The sequence below is a fragment of the Xiphias gladius genome, chromosome 14, assembly GCF_016859285.1.
Source record: "Xiphias gladius isolate SHS-SW01 ecotype Sanya breed wild chromosome 14, ASM1685928v1, whole genome shotgun sequence".
In the NCBI taxonomy this organism is placed as follows: Eukaryota; Metazoa; Chordata; class Actinopteri; order Istiophoriformes; family Xiphiidae; genus Xiphias; species Xiphias gladius.
In genome coordinates this window covers 19,212,063-19,235,959 of record NC_053413.1, presented here as the reverse complement: position 1 = coordinate 19,235,959, position 23,897 = coordinate 19,212,063, and the positions used below count along the sequence as shown (strand labels likewise).

Genomic DNA, 23,897 nt, shown 5'->3' with positions numbered 1-23,897 from the left:
AAAGAAACTGAAATTTGGAATGTCCAGAGGGACCTAAACTGCAATAAACTCGCTCATGTATCGCAAAAGATTAGAAGTTACTCCACTAGGCCTGTGGTTACTGTTGAACTACTGGACTCGGACTAAGACTGGAGACAGGAAATTTGTAGCACACAAATGTATCCCGCTAGAAACTTTATTTAATACAAATATGACCACAAGCCACACTTTGTTAGCTTTATTAGGCCTGTATTTTTTTCTTCTTCTTCTTACAATGGATTTTCTTCTTTTAAACATACTTTGAACCACATTTCTATACAAATCAAACACAGCATACACTTAAGATATTTCTGTTGTTCAGACACAATCACATAACAAATGTTACCTCCAAACGGCATGAAACAATCATAGTCCCACGAAAGATCATTCACTTTAGAAGAAATAATAAAACAAAAAGGCATCGAAAACGAAAAATGTGTAGATCAGTATATATGCTGGATCAATTTCCACAGCAGTTGAGCATTGAAAACAATATTATACACCACATATCCCAGGATCATAGAGGATGAAGTGTGATTCTTACACACAAGATGCTTTACTTTCATAGAAAGAATGGAATTCATATTGTTAGTTATAAGATATATCTATTTGACTTCACCAAACTTAGTAGAGAACGAGCAAATGTATCAAAGCAAAACACGCATCTTAATCATCACAAAAACATCGGTGAGACAGAGTGGATGCAGAAACACTTCAGTCAAATAATAACGATCTGAATATAACTCGCATCGTCAATTGTGCTTTTTTTTTTTTTTTTCCATTTTATGGTTTTTGTCTGTCATGTCTCGCTCCTGCTCCTTTACGATTTTTAATCCTCGCTACCACATATCATCGTCTTACTATTAAACCTTTGCTGGAGGTATGATCCATGTCAGTGGAGACACACATCTGCTCACAATTGTTTTCCTAAACCACACACACATAATGTCAATGAAGCACTTCAAAAAGCTTCCTGTATACAGTCAAGTATTTCCTGTTTATCTCCAAACAAGACCCAATGGCTCTTCCTCTGGTCACCAGAGGCACAGAATCAGTCTTTTCTCTGTCACGCACACGCACACACGCTCGCTAAGGGTTGGCTGTGACACTACTTTCGTGTGTTCAGCACCCCGAATAAACATTATTTTGTTTTTTGTTTTTAATTCCCACATTTTGCCTTGAAACCAACAAATAATAACCACCTTTCAACAATTGCTTACGTTGACATATCAATGTAAGCAATTGCGAATAGCTGATTTGTCTGTGGTGTCAGAAGGTCATTCACACAGCAAAGAGGTAAAACTAGAACTCTTCATCCTGCATTAATTGCATACTGTCTACGAAGACCTTCAGAGAAGTGCATGTGGGTGAGAGGTGTGCTGAGTTGTAAGTCTGTGTCTCTGGGTGCAGCTTGGACAAAGTGCATTGGATAAGTCTCGGTAAAGCCACTGAGGGAACATAAGCGAAGGGTGCATTATCCCGTCACCCCAACAGCAGCAGCACTCAGCGATGCGTGCACACGCGCACACAAACTTATAGCATCCCTTAGTTACAGGCGACATCGCAATCCTTCATTTTAAGCTCTTTTTAGATCTGCTTATTTCCACTGTTCCAACTCAAGCGTTATCTTTTACATTTACACGCATATTTTAATACTAAAACTGCGGATTCTGAGGTTTGATCAGGAATGTGTATGTGCATTACATGTTGAAAGCGTCACTGTAAAACAAGGAATACAGCTCATTTTGAAAATGGGATTCAAGACCAAAAAAAAAAAAAAGTTCATACAAGGCCTAGAAGTTACTGTTAAGTGCATGTTATCCTGTGACCAACCATACAAAATACTGATTCATTTCCACATTGCATTTGTGATAAATTACTTTTTCAGACAAGCAAAGGCATCACAACAGAAATCAATAACTTAAACATATCAATTATCATAAATAACTGCATTGTTAACGAAACACTTGATTCGCCAGAGCTCGTATAACAGAATAAACATTAAAACAACAGCAAGACAATATATCATGAAGCTGCTTCATTTAGTTTTTTTAAGTCACACCTAACTGTGCATCTTCACATATTTGTTGGCAAATGTATGTTCCAGGTACGACCTTAAATATTAACAATAGCAAACATGAGTCTGAAGGTTGTTCCCCTCCAGGGAAAAAGTGGCCTCTGAAAGCTGTTGGAGTCCACCAGCACTGAGCTACTAACCGCAGTCTGTCCAGAGTGAAGAGCGAGGAACAAAACTGAACATCTAAAAGCACCTACTTTTTCTACTGTAGGTTCCTGGAAATTAAAGACTGTGAATGGTTTATAGTTAGTGATAGTGGCTAGTGAATAGCATACTACATAATTTTTTTTTTTTACAAGACAATGAAGCCGTCAAATAAAGGCCGGATAGCTGCGTCTAGGCAAACACGCCAGCCACAGCAAGATATTACCGGCGCATGACTAGTGCCCTGTATTAATTGCCTATCCCGTTTTAATTAAAAGTGCCTCTTTTTTGCTCTGAATGTTTCATTTCACTTCCTTAGGGTGTTCAGGATATGTGAAAAATTTGATTTAAAATAAAAACAAAAACAAGAAAAACTTTTCCTTCTACAGCTTCACAGCTCAGAATCTAGTGCTAAGATCTAATGCCTCGCGCGGGGCTTCTGTTGCTCCCCTGATGGCAAAAGCAGATCATCCTCTCTGCCAGAAGTTACGGAGAAAAGAGGTGTATCTCTGATCTCTATCCCTTTACAGTAATGGGAACTAAAGAGTGCTCACTGGGTTAGGATGCCTTCACAGGCATGAGGAACGACAATAATTTAGTTGGCGATTAGTCTCTTGTCTCCCAGGGATGAGATTTTTCAGCCATTATTCATCAGGATTAATTACAGTTAACCTGCTTTTTTGTGTTTATGGTCACAACTCTGTTACTGTGTAACACTCATTACAGGATTGTGTGTGTCTGAGTACTACGGAGGGAAGCTGGGGTTCCAGTCCACGTGTTTTCCTGGAGATGCATTCAAGTGTACAGTCTAGTCACATGTATATTTATACCCGGGTATCCATATGTGCTGGATCAGAGCAGTTCGTCGGGGTTGATGTCTGGTATGGGCTGTCTCCAGTAACAGAAAGAGCTGTACTCTGGCATGACAAAAGCCTCGTTCTGCTCTTTGCTCAACAGAGGGAACACATGCTCCACCAGCTCACTGAGCCTGCCATAGCTGTGGAGGAAGGGTCGAGATCAGAGAGACAGAATGAAAGACATAGCGCGATAAAGAACTGAAATAATAAGGAGTTAAAAACTTAAATCAGGAACAGGTAATTGTAGCTAGTTGGTGATAAAGAATTGATCTCAAATTCTGAATTTGTGAGCAAACAGTTGCCTATTGAGCAACGTTAGCATTTATGTGAAATTGTGTTTCTGGACAGTTGACAAATTTGAGTCCAATATTCACTCTCCCTTTAGCTTAGCTGTCATCTCCTGAGGGAAATTTCTGGCTGTCTAACTGTAGCACTAATTCTGATGGTACCAATGTCTTATCCTTAATATTGGGAATCCTAACAGTAAGGAAGACAGGAACACTAAGTCCATGTACTTACGAAGACTTGTTGCCCTTGGTCTGCTCCTGGATCAGCTCTCCCTTGGGGTTAACTGTGAAGATCCTGCACACAGGAACTCCTACCTCCTTATAGGCGAACACATCCTGTATGGAGACATGATGTTTAATGGTTCTATCTGTAATCCAAATGTAAACAAATGGTTAATCAAAGTTAATGTCTTTCCATTTATGCTTCTAAGCACAACACAGGCTTGTACTTTCATTTATGACAAATTAAATAAGATAAAATTCTATATTTTCCTCTTAGATAAAATGTGAATAAACCTAAAAAATACTCATTGGGCCTTTTAAAGCAATCTGAGATGAGAACACACTCAATTATGTAATTTGCAGAAAGTAGCTCGCATATATAATAAACACTTGTACTAAGTGACATAAGTGCATTAGTAACATTAACCACAGATTTCCTGTTTGTGTTCCACCTAATGCACGTATTGGCAATATTTCAAGACTGAATGTTTTGGTGGGCAAGTGTAGGACTGTGTGTGTGTGTTTGTGTGTGTTATTACTGTTTTTTGTTTTGTATGTTTTTGCTAGTGTTAGAGACAGGCCGAGGTTTTATGGCTGACCCGCTGTTTCATCTGGGTGTTGGTGTTTATGCAGCTGAAGGGGGGGGGCGCGCTGTGCCTTGCTTGAGCTTCCTTCCACAGGCCAAAGTCACATGGGACCATACTCCGACAATGACCTCAACTCAGGTGCAGCCCAACACTGATTTCATATGCTTGTTTCTACTGATTGATAGCCGCAGCGTCATGTTGATCTTACAACACATTATGACTACATCGACTTCTGGAAAACACAGCTCACTGACGTGTAAAAGTGAGCGCTTTAATGTCTTGGAGACTGACATCTTCAAACATCCATTAACTCACATTAGCTCTATTCCCAAAGGCAGCATAGAATGGCTGCTTGTTATGCTGGAACAGGTTCTTGATGTCTGTAAGGCATTCAATCTTGAAGATCTCTGGTTTCTTCTCGATGACCTCCCTGAAGGAAGAAGACAGTTTGATTAGAGCGACACACATATTGCATGTCCTTACCATGGTTCAAATGTCGTTCCTCTAGGCTCTTTAGATGATATTTTGCTTTTTTCTTATACATACAGTAGGTATATATTCGATGTACGGTGCGCAAAATAAATAAATAAATAAATAAAAATTATAAAACAAATATCACTTTGAAATCCTCAGTTTAGTATAGCTTTCCCAATGGAAGTCAAAATACCAGGATGGTAGGGATGTTTCTGTTACATAGAAATGAAATCAAGTTTAACTAAATGATTAACTACAAAGAAAGTTTGTTTACTTGTGCTGAACTCTGACAGAGCATGGGTACAACTGAGAAAAGTGACAAGTGACAGTCTTCTATAATTTTCCATCCACAGCTCAGTGCTACACAGACATCAGCAAGTTGCCATTCTCGTAAGTCTAACTGGCTAATTAATGAACATGCCAGTCACACATCAAAGGCGACACCTTGGAGGCTTTCCCCATTCCCCGTCTGTGAGGAGACATTTCACAACTGTTCAGAACCAACTCTTTGAAGCAGAAAATAAAAGATGAAAAAATAAGGTTAAGAAACAGCAAAGATACTGAACAAGAGTACATTTCTAGGAGCAGATGACAAAGCTACCAACATAGTTAACACCTTTTTAAGTTACAAATTCATGAGCCTGAGCTTTCTGTAGCTTTAACGGTCTTAGCATATGAAACGCTCACTATAATGAATGAGGATTTGGAGGAGTCTGGAGGGTTTTGAGTCAGAGAAACTTGGGGATATTTAATGTGAAATTAAGTTGGCAGACAAAAGGATTTAAGTTTGTAGGGAGACAAACACAGGGTGGTTTGAAAACAAAATTTAGATTTGGGGATAAGGAGGATTTGGTATATGTAAAGACTGCTGGGAATAAAAAGTATCTGGCTTTAAGACACAGAACATGGTAGCCATTTGTAGTGTATGTACCTGTGGAAAGCAGAGAAGAGGCTGCTGGGAGACAGCATGAGAGGTCCCCGGGGCAGGATGGTGCCTCCATCATTGACCCACTGCAGGTAACCTCTTGTCATGTCCGCCATGCCTATAGCCCGAGCTGAGCAGTACAAGAACTTGTAGCCGTTCCTGCCAGTGGGAAGAGTGGTGGTCATTAGTGGTTGCTCGAATACAATTTAATACCATGACCATCATTAGCAACTACTAAGAATAGCACTTTAATTAGATCAGTGATGCCGGTTGCTTTCATAATGTGCAGAGGTCACACCAATTCAATTGCAATTTTACTGAGGAAAGATTTTATTTATTATTACTGCCCATGGTCACTATAGCCCATTTCCTCCAATGTGTATTAAATGTTCTATTCTCTGCAAGACTGAAGAAGCAAAGACAGGTCAAGATTTAAGTTTTCAAACCTACCGAAAGGAAGTATAGTTAGAAAAGTGGTTGAACAGTGATGTGAAGTTTCTACAATAATTCTGTCTTTTTAAATAGTTAAACTTACTGAGACATCCACCTCAAAGCACCCCACGCAAACACTGGGAGAAAATATCAATTCCACATAGAGGTGATTCAGAATCAAAACCAGACAGTTCTAAATCACTGACTAACCATTTATCCTTCCTCTGTGATTAATCAGTGTTTTCTGCACTTACTCAGCTACTGAGTGGTAGAGCTTGGCAATGCCTTGGTGGGTCCAGTCCTTCCCCAGCTGTGGCAGAATCTGTCCAAACACATCTGACCTAAAACATGAATAAAACACATACAATTATTAATGGCAGAAAGACAGGGATATCCCCACCTGCCAACATCACTGACAAACAGGCTCAAAAAAAACCACAGCAGATGTACAGTAAGAGTCAGAGAAAACGTGTGTGATAGAAAATAAAGCAAATCGGTAGAACAAACTGTTTAAAGGAGGTAACTACTTTACTTTACCATTTCATCATAAATAAAGAACATTATGGACTGTTCTCCACTAATGAGGATTACTTGCCCATAGGGAAGGGTACTGTCTCACCCTCAGCTTATGACGGTGTGTGCTTACAGACTGAAATGTAAATGGGCTCATTATAGCCCTCTTTGCCCTTTTACTCAAAGAAAGCCACATGTCACAGGTTGGCCTACAGGGTCACAGAGGTAGTACGCTGCAGTCACACTGGACCTATTTGAACTTGACCGCCTATGAACATCAGAGATTGGGTGTCAAAAAGGCAGGCAGACATCAGTTTCGTGTCAAATTAGACGGAGCTCTCTTAAAGCTAATTAAAAAGCTTAAAATAAAGACAACTGCATTATGGCCTTAATATTTGCTCTGTGAGAAGGACTTGAATGTGTCGTTGGCAATGAAGTTGCTCAGAAAATGAACAAAATGTCTCAGAAGAAAAATTAAACTATCTATAACTCATCCGTCATATTCCTCGCTTGTTTCTCATTTAACTCTTCATTATCCAAACTAGCCAATGTTCTGCAACATGTTAAGTCACTGTTCATTCACCTGTAGGCCTCCGTCTGCAGCGAAAGCACTTGTCATCAAATAAGAAGCCTTATTTCAAAGTATGTTGGCAATTTATAAACATGGGGAACTTATAATAATAAACATCATCATCATAATATTTCCACAGATGCATCCAAATGCAAGAATGACTTCCTTTCTTAGAATATAGATGTTTATAGATCATGACTTAAGACTGACATGCATCATATTTTACACAGGTACTTTTGCTTGATTTGATCTAAAATTGCCTGATCAATATTTGGTATTTATTGAGAATACATAATGAGCATGCACAAGCACCTGATATTATATGCAACCTACAGGAAATGCATCTAAGCAAATCCCATGCACTGGTGGAGAACTGATGATCCCTGGACTATGTAAAGGGTTGTAACAATAACATAGTGATGTACTGTACAGAACTAAGCACGATGATTACAGTTAAAGTTTCACAAAAAGGGCCAGTTTGCTGTTATACTTTTTTGTTCAGTATTCATGTGTGGTCTTTAACCACTTAAGCCCTGAGTAGTTCAGCATCATTACTCAGGTCAGGGGAGGTATAAAACCAACGTGAGTGACTGGGGGACACGTACTTGGTGATGGTGCCATCAATGTCAGAGATAATGACTTTGTCGTCCCAGTTCCACAGGTAGATGGTGCCCTCGCAGCGGCAAGTGCCCTGGTACTGGGTGGTGATGCTAAATGTCACATCATTAGGTCCCTCCTTCAGTTTCAGACTGGCCTGGCAACAGAAGGAAAACAGTGACGGCATCTGGAATCAAAGTCCATTTCATTCACTCACATGCGTTCCAACAGTGCACTACACTCCAGTATGAATTGTTATGCCGCAGTACAATGAACATGTACAGGTCTTTAGAGCCCCCTACAGACTATAAATGGAGCAAACACATACAATTCATAGCTAGCCAGCAGAGGGAGCCTTAAACTACCAAATAAACCCTTGAAAGTACAAATCACTTTGAGTAATTCAATCCACTGTGTAATCTGATCAATATTCCATTCTGGAAACCAGCCAAATTAGCATTTCAAAATGTAACTGTCAAATTAACTTAGAACTCAACAAATATAGAATATAACCAAACTCGTAGAATGCTTTACAGCCTTTAACAATCTAGATGATTTTGAGGAGGGAAAATTGTGTTTAAGAATGTACTTACTATCTGATCAGAAGAGAGACGTAATGACTTCCTGTAAGTGTGCGGGCTGGGGTGGTGCTGTCCTTCTACTGGCTGCAGTCTCTCTTGACAGGATGCAGCGCTCACCTCCTTTGCGTCTTCATCGCTGGATGACTCTCCTGCTTTAGGCCTAGAAGGAAACCACAACAGTTACGGTTGTCTATTTATTCTGACTGATAAAATTACTTAAAAACTAATCTGCTATTTGAAAAACTACGGTACACAAAACCTATGGTTGTATGTGTATTAAGACTTGACCTCTCAACTTCTTTCTCTCACAATATAATGTTATCATGCTGTATTGTGATAAAACAATGGATTTATTTATTTATCTATTTTACAATCCCATGCTAGAATTCAGCACGTTACTGACCTCACTTGACACACATCAATAAACCCTTAGTATCACTTACGGTAAGGTCAGCTTCTCCTGAGATATGGAGGGTTCTTCCTCCTCCAAATGAGACTCCTCCTTGGTTTCAAGCTTAGTCTCCGACTATAAAAATTAAGGGAAAATCTCCCAAGTAAATTGACACAATCAAGAAAGTAGATCTAAAGAACAAGACTGTACATATAGTTATGGAGTTTTACTAAAAAAGAAAGTGATCTTTGCCGTGCAGGCTTCGTTTTTAGTACTTCTGATCGCATGTGCACACCTGCTTTATTGTACTATCCGCCCTCTTTCGCCAGAACCACCAGCGGCCTGACTTCTTTGGCATTTTTTCCTTCACCCAGGCCTCCTCCGTAGCCTTGAATAAACAAGACAAGACATTTAATGATGAGCTAGTTGTCAATCTACAATGATCCATAGGTCCTGACTATATATCCACCCAGTATTTCATAAGGATCACCTGTACACCTGTTTATTCCTGCAGTTATGCAATCAGCCAATCATTAGGCAGCAGTGCAATACATACACTAATGCAGATACAGGTCAAGAGCTTCAGGTAATGTTCATACCAAACATCGGATTGGGGGGAAAAAAAGTTATCTCACTGACTTTGACAGTGGCATGATTGTTGGTGCCAGCTGGGCTGGTATGAGTATTTCTGAACTCCTGATCTCCTGAGATTTTCACACAGTCTCTAGAGTGTTCACTGAAAAGAATGGCGTGAAAAATAAAAACCATCTAGTGAGCAGCAGCTCTGCAGACGGAAACTCCATGTTTATGAGAGAGGTCAGAGAAGAATGGTGAGACAGGTTGGACCTGACTGAAAGGCTACGGTAACTCAGATAACCAGTCTTTACAACAGTGGTGAGCAGAAAAGCATCTCAGAATGAACAACGCGTCGAACCTTGAGGCAGATGTGCTACAACAGCAGATGGTAGGTATGGTTTTACCTACCATTATAAGACTTATGCGAAGCTCCTAAGCATTTTTGTGCAGTACCTTAACCGAATGATCAGAAAAAACTACGCCGAGAGTTCTCTACCGCTTTGGAGAAAAAGGATACTGTACCGGTCCTAATATAAAACAGTATTTTTTTCCCCCTGAAACTTAGGTTTAAAAAAAAAAAAAAAAAAAAAAAGCGGGGGTTTTCCTTTATTTCATGACTAGACAATTACGTGTTCATTCATTAGAGCAGATAGTACCAGTGAAACTACGGGTGTAAGTAAGTTGCTAGGCTACTGAGTGTTTTCGAGTCCATCTATAGCGAGTCTTTCAGAGTTAATCAGCCTTAAAAAGGTGTTTAGTTAGTCCAGTTTAACCGGCAGGGAGTTCTGAAGGCTGATGTAACGTGTTCTGCTGCAATAGAGGAAATTAATTCAAGACGAGTGAAAACATGTTCTTAACGTCCCCAACGTCTTTTCTGCAGAAAGAAAACCAGCCAGAAATTCTGTCAAACAGCCCAAGAATGACGTCTGTCACAAATGATGAGCTCAACAAGACAGTCTGATGTAACGTGTTACCTAAGAGAAAAAAATAATTATGCGTGAGGAATGAGAGTTAGAGGAATCAGCTCACTACAGTAACTCTTGACCAGTGGCCACTGGGAAAGTGAGCTGTCTACAGACTTTTAACCGAGCAAAAACGTTGGCAAGCAGCAAAATGCTCTTAGACTGTGAGATGGTTATGGGATGATGTGAAAATTGCAGTTCAATTCAATTCACTATAAGCCTTGTTTTACCAATGTTTTTTTTATGCGGCGCACAATGCAATTACTCACAAAAATGTGAAAGATTACTTCAGGACATAGCGCTCACTTCATCAGTCAGCATATTAGTTTCGCTTTTCTTCTGTGAAAAACAACCTGTGTTGTGTTTTTATAAATATTGTAATGATAATGGTCCAAAATGATGTGAAAATGCATATCTACAATGCATATTCCCCCCCAAGTGACCAGATCTGAATCCAACAGAACACCTCTGGGATGTGGTAGAATGAGAGACTGGTAGCATTAATGTGCAGCTGACAATCTGATGTGGTGCAATCATGTCAACATGGAGCAGAATCTCAAAGAATGTTTCCAACATATTGTGGAATCCAGGCTATGAATAATTCAGGGTGTTCGGGGGGCAAAAGAAGGCTCTACCCATTACTAGTATGGTGTTCTTATTAAAGTGCTCGGTGAGTGTACATAGAACAAGACAACAACAACAACAAAAACAAACAATTACCTTTGGCAAATTCTTCTGAAATGCTTGTAGACTTAAAATCAAGGGTGCAGCTAGTGTCCAGTTATAATATCTGAGAACACAGAAATGAATTAAGAGCCAAATATTGACCATGTACTTAGAATACGTCACCATTGTACATTTCCCTCTTGAAATTAAAATGTGTACTTACCTATTTCCTATCTTTACAACCAGGTTGGGGTTATCTATAATTGCTGGACTTTCAGCAAATTCATGATAGGTAATGATATGCTCCATGAATCTTTCTGCAAGCACAGAAGGGTGTGGGACATTATTTAAAAGACAGCAGATGAAATGGTTTGCGGTGGTGAGTTGTAAGATCTTATTTAAAGCCGCAAAGAAAGGTCAGGAAACTTTTTCTTCCACCAGCCACAGCTGCTAAAGCTTTCTCAAAAATACTTCCTAAGAGTGTATGTATTTTAAAATTCATTGACAAAAATGAAAATCAGAGAGAAAGAGAGTGGTTGAGACATAAGAGAGAAAGTACTGTTGGGATTCAATCCTAATTAAATAGAGACACGTCTGTCCTTAAAGGTGGGCATTTGTATAGAAAAGAGCCACCACCTACAGTGCCTGGAACGCCTTCTTATGTGGTTAATTCAGTACAGAAACTTTGTAGTTATACAACAAATTTAGCTGTATCTCTCTGCTGGCTGAGGTTAACTTTCCATCTCGCATAAAAGTACTAAGTGCACTTTGGGCTGCATTTTTTATGAGTGTCATTTTGGTATACCTTTGGATATTTCAGCATTTTCTGTGAGGCCTCCACACAGAGAAAGGGTGACGTCAGGGAGGTCGCTGGCTGAGTCAGAAAGACACTCTGTCCCGCTGTCAGCTGCAGCACTACCCACCGATTGAGGAGACTGTGAACCAGAGCACATCTCCGAATCCATCCAGTGCTTAGTGGCTGCCTCAGACTCGCTGGAGCAACAAAAGAGTACGATACATCATGATACTTGTCTTTCAGTGTTATTCCAGTAGGATATTTTTCCAGCGTATGTTCAGTTTTAAAATCGACCCCTTTTGGCTTTGTATTTTTAATTTAAACGGATCAGGCAGTAACATTAATTAGGCACTTCTTTCATGAACTAACCTCTTCGGAAAATATCGTGCAGCAACATCAGGTTCAAGTACATTCAGGTCATCTAGGTAGATATCCTCAGGACCCTGATGCTGACTCCTCTTTGGGACCCCTGCATACAACACCATTTTTTTAATCACTGAATGGACCTTCATAACCTGCGATAACAAAAAGTTGGCTGAAAAAGTGACCCAACTTGCCTTTCTTCTTAGAGGGTGAATCACTCTGTTGGCTGTTGGAAGGGGTGGAGGTCGCCACATTGGCTGGCAGGACATCCAGGGGCTCTGTGGGGGTTACAGGACTCACAAAAGTTACGGTGTTGGCAGAACCGAGGGGATTCGCAGGTGTTACAGTGGAGATAGGGGTGCGTGGCTCGGGCTTGACAATAGCGCACACAGACGAGGCACCATTTTCCTTTTTGATCTCTGTCTCGTTCTCCATGGCCTCGGAACTGAGGATGACGCGGAAGTGGGTGCTCTCTGATGGGGTGATGGTCACTTTTTTTATTGGTTCTGCTTTCTCTTTCTTGATGACCTGGATGTTGGGTATGAGAAAAAAAGCTACTATTAAGATAAGTACAGTAAGGGAACTGTCGTTAAGCATTTTGGAGAAGAGAAGTGCTTACCCTGGCTGTTTCTGGAAACTCTCCCCAGGTCCACTGCATGTGGGACTCAGCTCTGAGCAAACTCTCTGAAGGCCTGACCACCAGTTCAGAGTCACTCTTTGGGGAAAAGCCCTGAGACAAGCCATGACTGAGGGGATAGGTAAAGAAATGCAATCAATAAGACAGACTCTATTTACGTGTCTCTTCCACACCTTTGCTGATGGCTGCGAGTTCACGTTAATACATACCTGTCATCTGCTGGCCAATCCCCATCAGACATTGGATAACCGTCAAGGCTGTGTCTGGCCGCAGGTAATTTCGGGTCAACGTCGCGCATTGTGGTCACTGAAGGTGACCTAAAGCCAGGTTGCAAAAGATGCAATAATAATTAAGCCATCTCTAAACAGATCTTGATGATACAGTGACAAGCACTGAATCTGAACTTACCTAGAGACATGTGCTGCAGCCTCCCCGTCGGAGCTCAGGTCCATCTCAAAGATCTCTTCATTTTGCCCAGTACTGGACATAACAGCAGTCGTAGCAGCAGGTGCAGTAGCAGCAACAGCATTACCAGTAGTGACTGACATGGGCGGGGTCAGCTCCTCTCTTCGGGGGTCTCCTTTGTGCTTCTTCCTCCGTTTCTTCTTCTTTTTCGTGGGTACGGTGCTGGGAGCAGGAGGCTCAGGGGGGTCCTCTGGGTCAGCAGGGTCGTCCTCCAGTTCTTTTGGTACCCTGTGCTCTACCTCTGAGATCCAGAACATGTGACTCTCAGTGGGGATTGGGGAGGTGGCCAGGTGGGCAGGGACAATCTGCTAGAGGATCATGTGAGAATGCAGGAAAGTGGTGTTTAAAATATCTTTAAATGAGTGCAAACCAAAGCAGCATTACTCATCCTTAGAGTCAGCATAGTGAACCCTGTGACTCAGGTCCAGTAGAACAGGATGACTGTCAGTGCTGAGCTGTCACAATAAGAGTTTAGAAAGCTTGAGCAACAGGTCACCTTTCAAATTTTGAAACTGCACAACAGTGGAGTAATTATTTCCTCACACAAACATTGCCCTACACTTGCTCTTCATGACTACTGTAGCCAATTAGATTGTTGTTGGGGAAAAGGTATCAAGAGACATTCTCTTTCTGGTGTAGTGTGTACAAAAGTGATGCCAAAGCGGTTATGAAATTATGAAAATTGCATTTTCTTCAAATTTCAAAAAGTCTCTGCTTTAAAGCAATACAATAAATACAATAAATTAGAAACCTGGAAATATGTTGTAGATGTATGATTGAAAAAGAATTAAATATCTCCCTCAGCTTTAGCCACTATGCTTCAGAATGTGAAAAAAGTATTATTATTTCAATTTATTTTTCAAAATGGTGGACTTCATTCATCTGTGTAGTTAATGAGATGCTTACATTCTGCTGCTCGGATTCCTGGACAAAGAATGCCTCTCCATTGTCACCAAGCTTCATGTGCAGGTCTACGGGCTCTCCATTCACTTCGATGTCAATCTGAAAGAATTTGGCAGAAAGTACAAGCTGATAACTCTGGGCCAACGTGAAAAATGACAATTGCTAATTGTGAAATACTTTTTATTCAGAAATCAAAACCAAAAATAAGGGCACTGTAAATGGTGTTTTGGTAGATGTCTAATCAGCATTTATATCTATCTCGATGAGTCTGATTTTGCCTTTTTAATTTACGTGTCACTGCTTACAGCCCCATCTTTCTCTAAAAGCTTTACAAAACCTGATAAGTGTATGGGTCCTCTGGGCATGCATTTCGTGGAGCCTGCCAATACAACAGGGCCATTCATTTTTGCCAGGCAAACCCCCAGTGGACCTGAGGCCATTCAGAAACTTGACACCACAAAAGAAAAAAACAGGTCACGCCTGGCAGAGACAACAGAGGCGGCAGACTTCGACTCACAAGTGCTCTGAAACCAAATCATTGATATAAATTCTCAACCAATGGCCACCAATATAATCTTTTCTTTTTTCCTCTTGTGATCTGCTATGTTGAATTATTCCTTGCTGATGTCCTTCCCTGCCAGTGTGGTTTCTGCCTCAAGATTTAATTTCACGCCCTCAGGGTTGCCAAGGGGAATTTATGTGTGGTGAGTGATGGCTGGGAATTTCAATGTCCAATTAATAATAAGACTGAATAAATGAGGGTCCTGTTCAACCTTTCCCAGTCAGTGACAGGTTACATTCACTGGAGTGGCTGAACTGTGGATTTGCCTACACTGTGCTGGATTACTGGAATTACTGAGAGCAATGTATGCCTGCCGTTGCTCGAAATTAAGCCATAGTATTGGGCTATTTCTCTATGACAGCACTAGCCTATATGACTTCTGAAACTCATATTTAGTTCCGAAAAGAAGAAAGGAAAACAGAAGAAAAGAAGAACTATTTGTGCAAACCTGAGTGTAGATATTATCCCAAATATTTTTTTTGAATCAGACAGTACTTTTAAAACATTTCTGGTTGGTAACTAAAGTAACTGCAATGTGGGGACAGGCACACTATCCACAGCCAAACTTAATATTTGGCTGCCGACGACAGTCTAATTCCAACTCTGAATTTTTAAAAATATCTGCTTGTCAAGAAGAAATATCAAAGCATTTGTTTGGTCCAGTGACTTCTAAAAAAAAAAAAAAAAAAAACCCTAAACATATATTTGGCAGCAGCCCTCGAGGATCTGATATGTGAACTCAGGGACACATGCATAACCGTTTGTTACACAACAGCCCTTGTTCAGGCCTCCTTCCTCATGTTTCCTCCCCCTCCCACACATTCAAGTTGTAGAACTGTTGCCATAGAAACCATTCATTCCTCTCCTCCAAACCCATCAACATTCTGGGTAAGTGGTGAGACAGTGTCAATCCCCTGCAAATCATCGTCCACACTAGTCTGCAAACACGTCAGCTCAAAAACTACTTATGCACTACTATTAAAAAGGCTGAACATGCTCTCCTTCCCCATTACTTCGGCCAACGCAAAGGTGCTACAAAAAATACTATTTTCTCAAGTGAGAGGTGAGGACTAAAAATAGCTACATTGTTCCTCAACCACGATTAACTCGATCTAATCTCCACTACTATCAGAGGGTGTAGAGAAGCCTCCATGTTTCCAGAGAAGCTTTGTTTCTCTTCTTCAAAGAAAACAAAACCTCTCTAACCCCATTTACAATTTGATATGGCCTTACAAACCAATACTTGTCAAGTCATCAATCTCAACATACCAGCAAGCATGACTGGAATGCTATCACTTTATTTAGTACAATATTACACTATCAGACTGCAAAACAGCAGCATCGTTCTGATAGTCTGTTTACAGTTTGTGATTGCTTTGATCAATATTAATCTATTATCCACATTCAAATTGTACTGAAAGAAAAGGATAATGTGACCGTAAGTAGGGAGATTCCAATCAAGCACATTCTGGCCACGCCTTTACGGTCCTGAAAATTGATCTAATCAGGCCGGTGAAATCTGAACAGGTGAAAACACCTGTGTTGGCAGATCATTGATGTTTACAGCCTTCAATTGAGGGGTTACACTTCAATAACCTAAAAACAGAGTTATCTGGTCACTTTTTTTAAACCCGAAAGTAATCTGACTTAATTTGGACACAATCCTATGCAGTAGTCACAATTTTGTATTGGTGGTTTAAGTTGTCCTTAAGACAGATTATACTCTATGTGAATTCAAAATATTAAAAGTGCATAGTGTGAAGAAAAGGGCTTAATTCTTCAAAGAAAAACCCTATGTTTGTATGGAATGCACTCTGTGGTTTTCTCTCAGATGTGCAGAAAGTTTCTTTCTATAGATTCAAAAGCTTGGAAGCGTCTTGATATGGAGCTCAAAAGGTTAAACCATTACATGACTTAAACATTCCGGGGAAGAGAGGCAAATTAAAGAAATAAACATTTTAACTTACTACTTTCTCTTTGGAGCGAAGCACACCCAGCTTCCCGAAGCGCACATGAAATGGTGAGCACTGGTAGTTGCCATCTCTCTGGCGGACAACCACAACATCAATGCAGCCCGATAATGTGGCCTGATTAATGCCCTTATACAGTTCTTTGACGGTCACCAGCACCTGACCTGCCAGCTGGCCCACGTAGTTCATGGTGTCTGCCTAGAGGGCGAAAAGAACAAAATATCAGCATGGTTAAGGAAAGACTGGATAAGGGCATATTGCTCAGCAAGAGTTCAGAAGAGGAGACAGCTTGGCTTTGGCCCTCACGAGTTGGGGAATCTTTGAGTTTGCCTTCATTTAAGTCCATCTACTGTTGTCTTTTAAGTATCTTTTAATGGACAGTCGGGATGTCTCATTTGTCTTTTGCTTTTATCTCTCAGCTCCCTCACTGCCTGTTTGCCTGCCCTGTGGTGTCTGTTATCTCCTGACCTGCATAAAGACTGCCAGAGTGCTGCTGTTACCCTGTCACTGGCAGCTGTCCCACATGAGCAACATCAGAGAGGGGGGTCTGGCGGGTGGGTTGAAACAATGAGAAGAGACAACCTCACACAGCGTTCCCACTGCCCTGCTGCTATGAAAGCAGCAGACTTCCTGTTTACATTCTTAACCCTCTGCTAAGTATATCAAATACAACAGTACAAGCCGGAGCTCTGTTGCTATAATTATATTGGCTTGGATGAACTCTGCACTCTCTCTCAAAGCACTTTTTTGTCACTTGGGACAAGCAGTTTATGAGAGTGTAAATTCTTTTACAAGCAATCTGTTGAAGCTGCTAAATCAGAGAGAAAATTACACACAGGCCAAAGATAATTATACATAATCACACAAACTCTACAGCCTTCCCGTGGCTTCTTTGTTGAATTTACTTAACTAGATTATTTGCAGTCATCTGTGCACTGTGACCCAGAGTGCATATACCTATTAACTTAGCAAACATGATCTTGGTTTGTATGGGTAGTGGTCTAGTTTATTGGGGCTTGTAAACAAATTACCCTGCTGAATTCATTGGGTTTATGTTACCTGAAATACTCCTATCTCACACTGAGCCATGACAGCAGCGAGGTGGGTGCAGGGTGTAGATTAGAGAATAGGGGCACTTCTGGAAGGGTGGCATGAGGGAATACTGTCATGATACTTTTCCTCAAGGTAATAATTCTCACACTTTTAACCAGACACAGACAGGCAAACATCAAAGAAATCAGACAGCCGTCACTGTAAACTGTTTGTTCAAAAGGGTTGTAGAGGGGTTTAGATGATTCGATGTGAGGCCTTCTGTCAACAACAGGAAGCTCTCAATTCTTTCTAAGAACCGAACCCCACACTGGTACACAAGGAAGATTGAGAAATACAGTTGCGCTTAACAGAAGGCACAACTTCTGTCTCCTTTGTGCCAACATCAATATTACTACTTGGGCTGTGACACCCCACCCACTTGAGGAATAAATGAAACTACAACCTACAGGAAAATAACCAGTGCCCACAGTTGCACATTGTACTGTTGTTTGTATGGCAATTTTAGTGACAAGCTGGACTATATATCTTTCCAAGTGGTTCCACCATCTGTCCTGAAGACTTAAATAAATTGAAAAACTCAAAATGAAAGATTGACAGTCTGCTCAGTGGATCATTTGAAATGGAAAATGTTTTAATCTGTCACAGAGATCTTAAATAAACAAGAAATGCATGAACAATCTAAAATGTTGTAAAACCACACCTTCACGATTTCTATGTCATCATTTAAGGTTGATTTATTGTCTTCCATGGAAGAAATTTGTCTTAGATTAAGGGAACTGCCACATCCAACAGACATAACAAACATTAAAGTAAAAACACATTAAATACACATTAGAAAAAAGGTACACATTTGCAAACATCACCCTGACAGTAACACACCTCTCACTTTACATACATATAGGCACACACCCAGTTGATAAAACCTGCAGTTATCTTAGATCTTAAAACATAAATCAAATCACTAACACATTTTTAGTCTTCAACAAGGGTTAAGTAGGCAAACAGACAGCAAAGTTAAACTAGATTCATATTTTATTAAGACTTTGATAAAAATATTTCCATTTTCTTTTTACATTTTTATGTTTAGCTTAAAAAAAAAGAAAAAAAAAGAAAAAAAAAAAAAAGGAAAACCCCACCCTAAAGGTGCTGCCAGAATCATGAAAGACTATCCATGGGACAGACGTTTTGATGAACAAGGGTGATATCTATCTGCAAAATCTGTCACAGATTGCCGAAACCGATTACAGGTTGTGCTGTTCAATGCAGTGAGTGCACACAAAGTGACTCAATAGGTCTCAGCCCAGCAGATGTAAACTGTAATACATGGATGAAATTTTCTATCTCAGAGGGGCAAGTGAATACCAACAAAAAACACCTTAGCTGCAAAATTATTTAACTGTACCACTGTCAAGGGTAAAATGGATCAATGTGGCATGTTGTTGGTCAATTTTGTGTATGGTTGTATCTTTTAGTGTATTTTCTGTATCCTTGGAAACTGAAAATGTTGTGTTTTTCCCAAGTAAATAACACATTACATAAATGTGAAGCATTGTGTAATTGTCTCTTATTTTGACACCACAGGGTAATATACTGGAGGTGTATTAAGTCTGTCTCCTGGTCTGACAAACATCTATAAAAAGGTCATTATATAATGGTGAATAGTCTACGTTAAAAACAAAGAGCACCCTTACACAGGTGTTGTCTGGAAAGACGCCAGGATTCAGTTATCTGGAACACAGTCACATGTGACAAACATGCTTTACTTGCTGCTGACCATTGTTTTTTCCTTCTTTTAGTGTCAGCTTAGTACCAGAAGTACACACAAGTAGGTACAATGCCGGACCCAAGACTAAAATTAAATAGGACAGGCTTGGTATTCTGAGATAACTCACAGATTAGACAGGCAATGCAGGCTTCTTGACCCAGCCTGAATATATTCGATATACACTAGCAATTGTATTTGAGATGATCAGTGTCCCACCCTCTGTTCTTTCACAGTTTAAGTTATCCCTAAAAACCAGTCTTGAATGTAGCCCTACAACTAACATCATCTTTCTGCTTTACTTTGGTCAGATGTCAAGCCACTAAGCCTGGCTCCAACAATGACCCAATATGCCTAAGCAACCTGCCAAACCAAGCAATACAAGTGCAGTAGGTACTCATGCTCAAGCTGTGACTGACCAAGAGACCTGTCATTGTGACTCACCAGGGACCAAGATGACCTCAGAGACGTGGACTCATCCTGTTCACTGTTGTCTGTGTCCTCTGTGTTGCTTCCCAGGAGGTCCCTGTCCCCCCAGGATCTAGGTCTCTTCATCACTGATGGTGGAGCACCAGCTCTTACTTTACCCACCTCAGGATACTCCACTGGGACCAATGTTTTCCCCCCACAGATTATGACAATAACGACTCCCTGCCATCCTGACTCCAATCTCAAATACGTCCCACCTATTCACCTTGGAATAACCTCCCAGGGGTAAATACTGATACGCCACTTTCTCAGTGGGGATTGTGCAACACTGTTGTAAACTTTTTAATCCTTTTTCTTTGCTATTCACGGGGTATACACTTGTGCTCATCCAGTCAGCTGACAGGACACAAAGGTTTTCAGCCAATGGGATGGCCTCTTTTAAGGCAGTGGTGTATGACTGATAAGGGACAGCTAATTCCTGTGAACGAGTATGCAGTGTTTTTCCCCTGATAAGAGTACAAGCTCAGGGTAAAGACCAAGCAGTACTCCGCAGCATTACGTTCTTGCACAGTCAGTCACATGCTGGGTACATTTGTTGTTGCGTGTGCCTATTAATGTGCATGGGGGGGGTGACAACATTGATTGGTTGCAGAGGTCAACCAATGGGATGTTCAGTGCATTGGAAATCAACATGTTGGCTGTTGGTCATTACCCTTGAACTTTTTGACATTCTGGACATGATATCAAAGAAAGCAGGTGAAAGTTCTGTAAATACCAAATGGATAATCTCTTCAAGGATTAGCCTCCATTAAATATCTTTACAGCTTGCTAAAATTAGCCAGAGTGCTAATTTAATCATATCATTTAATATGGATAGAGTGGATACACTCTTGTGACTATAGTCCAAGTAATGAAGAATTCAAAACATGTTTTTGTAATCAGGAGGTTCTCTGTGGTCCAACTTCCAGCATCATCCTGCCTGGTTTAGCTCCTACTTGAATGCCTAAAAAAACATAATGCATGAGGCTCCTCCAAAAAGGCCTCATCCCTACTGTCCCATCTGCTAAGCCTTTTGTAAACACCACCAAAGAAAACACACAGGCCCACTGAGATAAGGCTGTTGGTTCATCATCCCCCTGTGTTAGGGTCTGTTCTTTGTGAGAGAACTTTACATGAGCCATGCATAAACAGAAAAATACTTTCCTTTTAGAAGTGAGCAGTACCTGAATACACTAAGCCAGTATCAACACATAAAGTCTTTGCTTCCAATAGCTACATATATGTACTATTAAAAATTACAAGACAAGGCATGTGAGTATTATGAACCTACTTACTCTAACTACATAATTATGGTCTACATCTGGAATTACCCCATGCACATTTGCTTTGACTGGGTGACAAAAAAAGAGTTGATTCCTGTGACTAAGCTGGCCAACCAGACCACAGAAAGTTAATGTTGGTCTTTCAAGTATTAGGTTACACCAAACTCCACCGAAATGAGACGACTTATTATGTGTGTAAGATAAACCATGACAACCACAACCCCAGGCAAACACTGTGAAAAAATGGAGTTTGGGATTTGATTTGATTTTTACAAATTCTGTAGTGACAAAAAAAGAAAAAGAAAAAAAAATGAAAAAAAAGAAAAGAAAAAAAAGAAAAATATTGAGATCAATTCAACAATTAAATTCCTTGTTTTCAGCCTTGTGCCAAAATTCCTAGCTGCTGTGAATTTTTTGATACAAAAAGTGGAAATGGTCAACTACTGTGGCCACATAGGCCTGATGTTACAACCTGTGAGAAAGAAGAGGCCAAAAGCACTTTAAATTGTTTGTTTTTCAATTACTTAAGTACAACACTGTAGAATAGGGAAGTTTGGACAAATGCTTCTCAAATTGGATAAACTGAAATCTGAAATCTCACTGAGATTTAATTCTAACTCACTGTATAAAAAAACCAAGTCGAAACCAAGACTCAAACCGTATACAGCTGCCAGGCTATTACGTACACCTAGCCAATGGATGCATTACAACAGCCCTGCAACAAATCCTACTTTCATGAGGATAATATTTTTCAATCTTTGTTGAAACTACTTTAGACTTAATGGTAACTTTGGGGGTTGTAGTCTGTGGTGCTGTTATTCTGTAATGTGTTGTACTGGAAGTTTCTAATGTTTAGTCTGCATTAGAGCTGCATGGATTATTTGATTGATCGATCGATCGACAAAAAACTTTTGATAATCAGTTAATCATTTTACTAATTTTTTAAGCAAAAATGCCAAACATTTGCTGGTTCTAGTTTAACAAATGTCAGGATTTTACACTTTTCTTCATCATGTGTGATAGTAGACTGAACATTTCTGAGTTTTAGACTATTCGTCAATTCAAAAAAGCCTATGACATTGATTAACTTATGCTCTGGGAAATTCTATTGGGCATTTCTCACTATTATCATAAAGTTTTTAGACGGAATGCATAATGGAGAAAATAACCGGCAGATTAATCAATACTGAAAATAGTTGCAGCCCTTGTCTGGATAACACAGCACAATGTGACTCCTTCACAAGCTACAGCCTCTAAAATGACCATTAAAGCCCCACGCTGTCACTTAATCATTGACACCTGAGCTACCTCACATTACACGTTAACATGAAATGCCGGGGGGGGTTGTTTTGTTATCCTAACCTACATGTAAATTAGTGAGGTTCTACTAATAGTGTTTTCAGACAAACCACCCACAGGCAGGTGGTTTGTTTGGTGAGGTGGCAGCACTTCCTACAAACCATGAAAGAAGTCCGTAAGTACCTATAAAAAAAACCGTGAATTAACACGAGGTACAAGCCACCTAGCTTCAAGCATATCGCACAAATGTAACGTCAGCCTTCGCTATTCTAGCTAAAAATGCTAATTTCAGAGATTAGAGATGACACATCGCTTGACTGAAAAGTCAACAGTACGCAGCAGTCTAACGTTACATGGAATGGAAATGATGGAAGTCTCGGAAATAAACGAACAGAAGCCAGAAACGAATATTTAAACCGTGTGCTGGAAAATAACGCTTGCCACATCCAGAGATTAAAGCCGTAAACAGCGCAGCGGAAAAACAGTAGACATGAGAATAAATGAATGGAGTCGAAGCTCAGCTAGCCGTTTGCCAGTTAGTTAACCCTCAGCTAGCCTCAATGTTACCGTTGGGTTCATGTTACCGTTAATAGCAAACGGCGAAACCGTAACAGGCGAGCGTCACTGCTAACGCTACGTCGCCGGTTTCGATGGAATCTGGATACGTTCATTTGTTGTGCGATGAATGAATTTCCAATCCAGTCTCTACACGTCCGAGTTAAATTAATCCATCGTAGCTAGAAGATGTTAGCCAGCCTCCAGGCTAGCTAACATTAGCTGACGGTAGAATCAGAAAAAAAAAAAAAATGCACTATCACAGGCGGCTTCTGTGAAATGGGCTGAAATCCCCCCATCGGTAAGCATTTACGTACCTTTCGGTTACTTCAGCGGGGGGCTGCCGGCGAAGGACGCTGTGGCGTCTTCAGTGAGTCCCCATGCCTCCGCCCGTGGAACTCCTCGGAAGCCTCCTGACGTGTCCGCGCCTGGACCACCGTGGCTGACTGGTGCGGCTGGAAACGGCGAGCTGAAGTTGACGGGACAGGGAGCCGCGCAGTGGCGGCGCACTTGCACAGCTGGTGCGACAGGGTTAAGTGCGGGCAAAGCGACATCGTTCTTCCTTCTCACGTATTATAGTGGAACTCAAACACCTTCACTGCATTTAGTAAGACTTTGTCCCCAACAGCCAATCTTAGAGGATATTTACTGGCAGATATTACACAAAGGATCACACCTCTCTTCTGAATGAGAGGTGACCTCGGTGAGGCGTGATGTGTTCATGGGAGATTATGTAAATAAAAAGGGAAAAGCAGACGGGGTTTTATTACAATAAAGAGTGCCTTGAGGAGACAATACAGTTGTGTTTAACGGGTTCATTAGATACACAGCCTCAAACTAAATGCTGCAGGACAGTTTGTGTGTATGGTTTCTGGCTATTATACCTGAAATACAACATTCC

General features: G+C 40.6%; 1 protein-coding gene across 3 annotated transcripts; it reads right to left on the bottom strand.

The window, feature by feature from the left end:
* Positions 1-202: 202 nt before the first annotated feature.
* lpin2 (lipin 2) lies at positions 203-23,484 on the bottom strand. 3 transcript variants are annotated; one of them, XM_040143132.1, is made up of 20 exons: positions 23,314-23,484; positions 16,574-16,774; positions 14,048-14,143; positions 13,085-13,449; positions 12,886-12,993; positions 12,659-12,785; positions 12,234-12,567; positions 12,046-12,145; positions 11,686-11,873; positions 11,104-11,197; positions 10,935-11,004; positions 8,972-9,064; positions 8,729-8,811; positions 8,298-8,445; positions 7,713-7,861; positions 6,278-6,364; positions 5,598-5,750; positions 4,508-4,622; positions 3,616-3,719; positions 203-3,236 (listed from the first exon to the last, which is right to left on the bottom strand). In XM_040143132.1, exons 2-20 carry the CDS (start codon positions 16,763-16,765, stop codon positions 3,092-3,094), a joined length of 2,751 nt encoding a protein of 916 aa, XP_039999066.1. In that variant the 5' UTR covers positions 16,766-16,774; positions 23,314-23,484; the 3' UTR covers positions 203-3,091. The 3 variants fall into 3 exon arrangements, with proteins under 3 accessions (XP_039999066.1, XP_039999063.1, XP_039999065.1); XM_040143129.1 differs by lacking the exon at positions 23,314-23,484 and adding an exon at positions 19,836-20,416; XM_040143131.1 differs by lacking the exon at positions 23,314-23,484 and adding an exon at positions 19,836-20,416 and having other exon boundaries at positions 13,085-13,446.
* Positions 23,485-23,897: the final 413 nt, after the last annotated feature.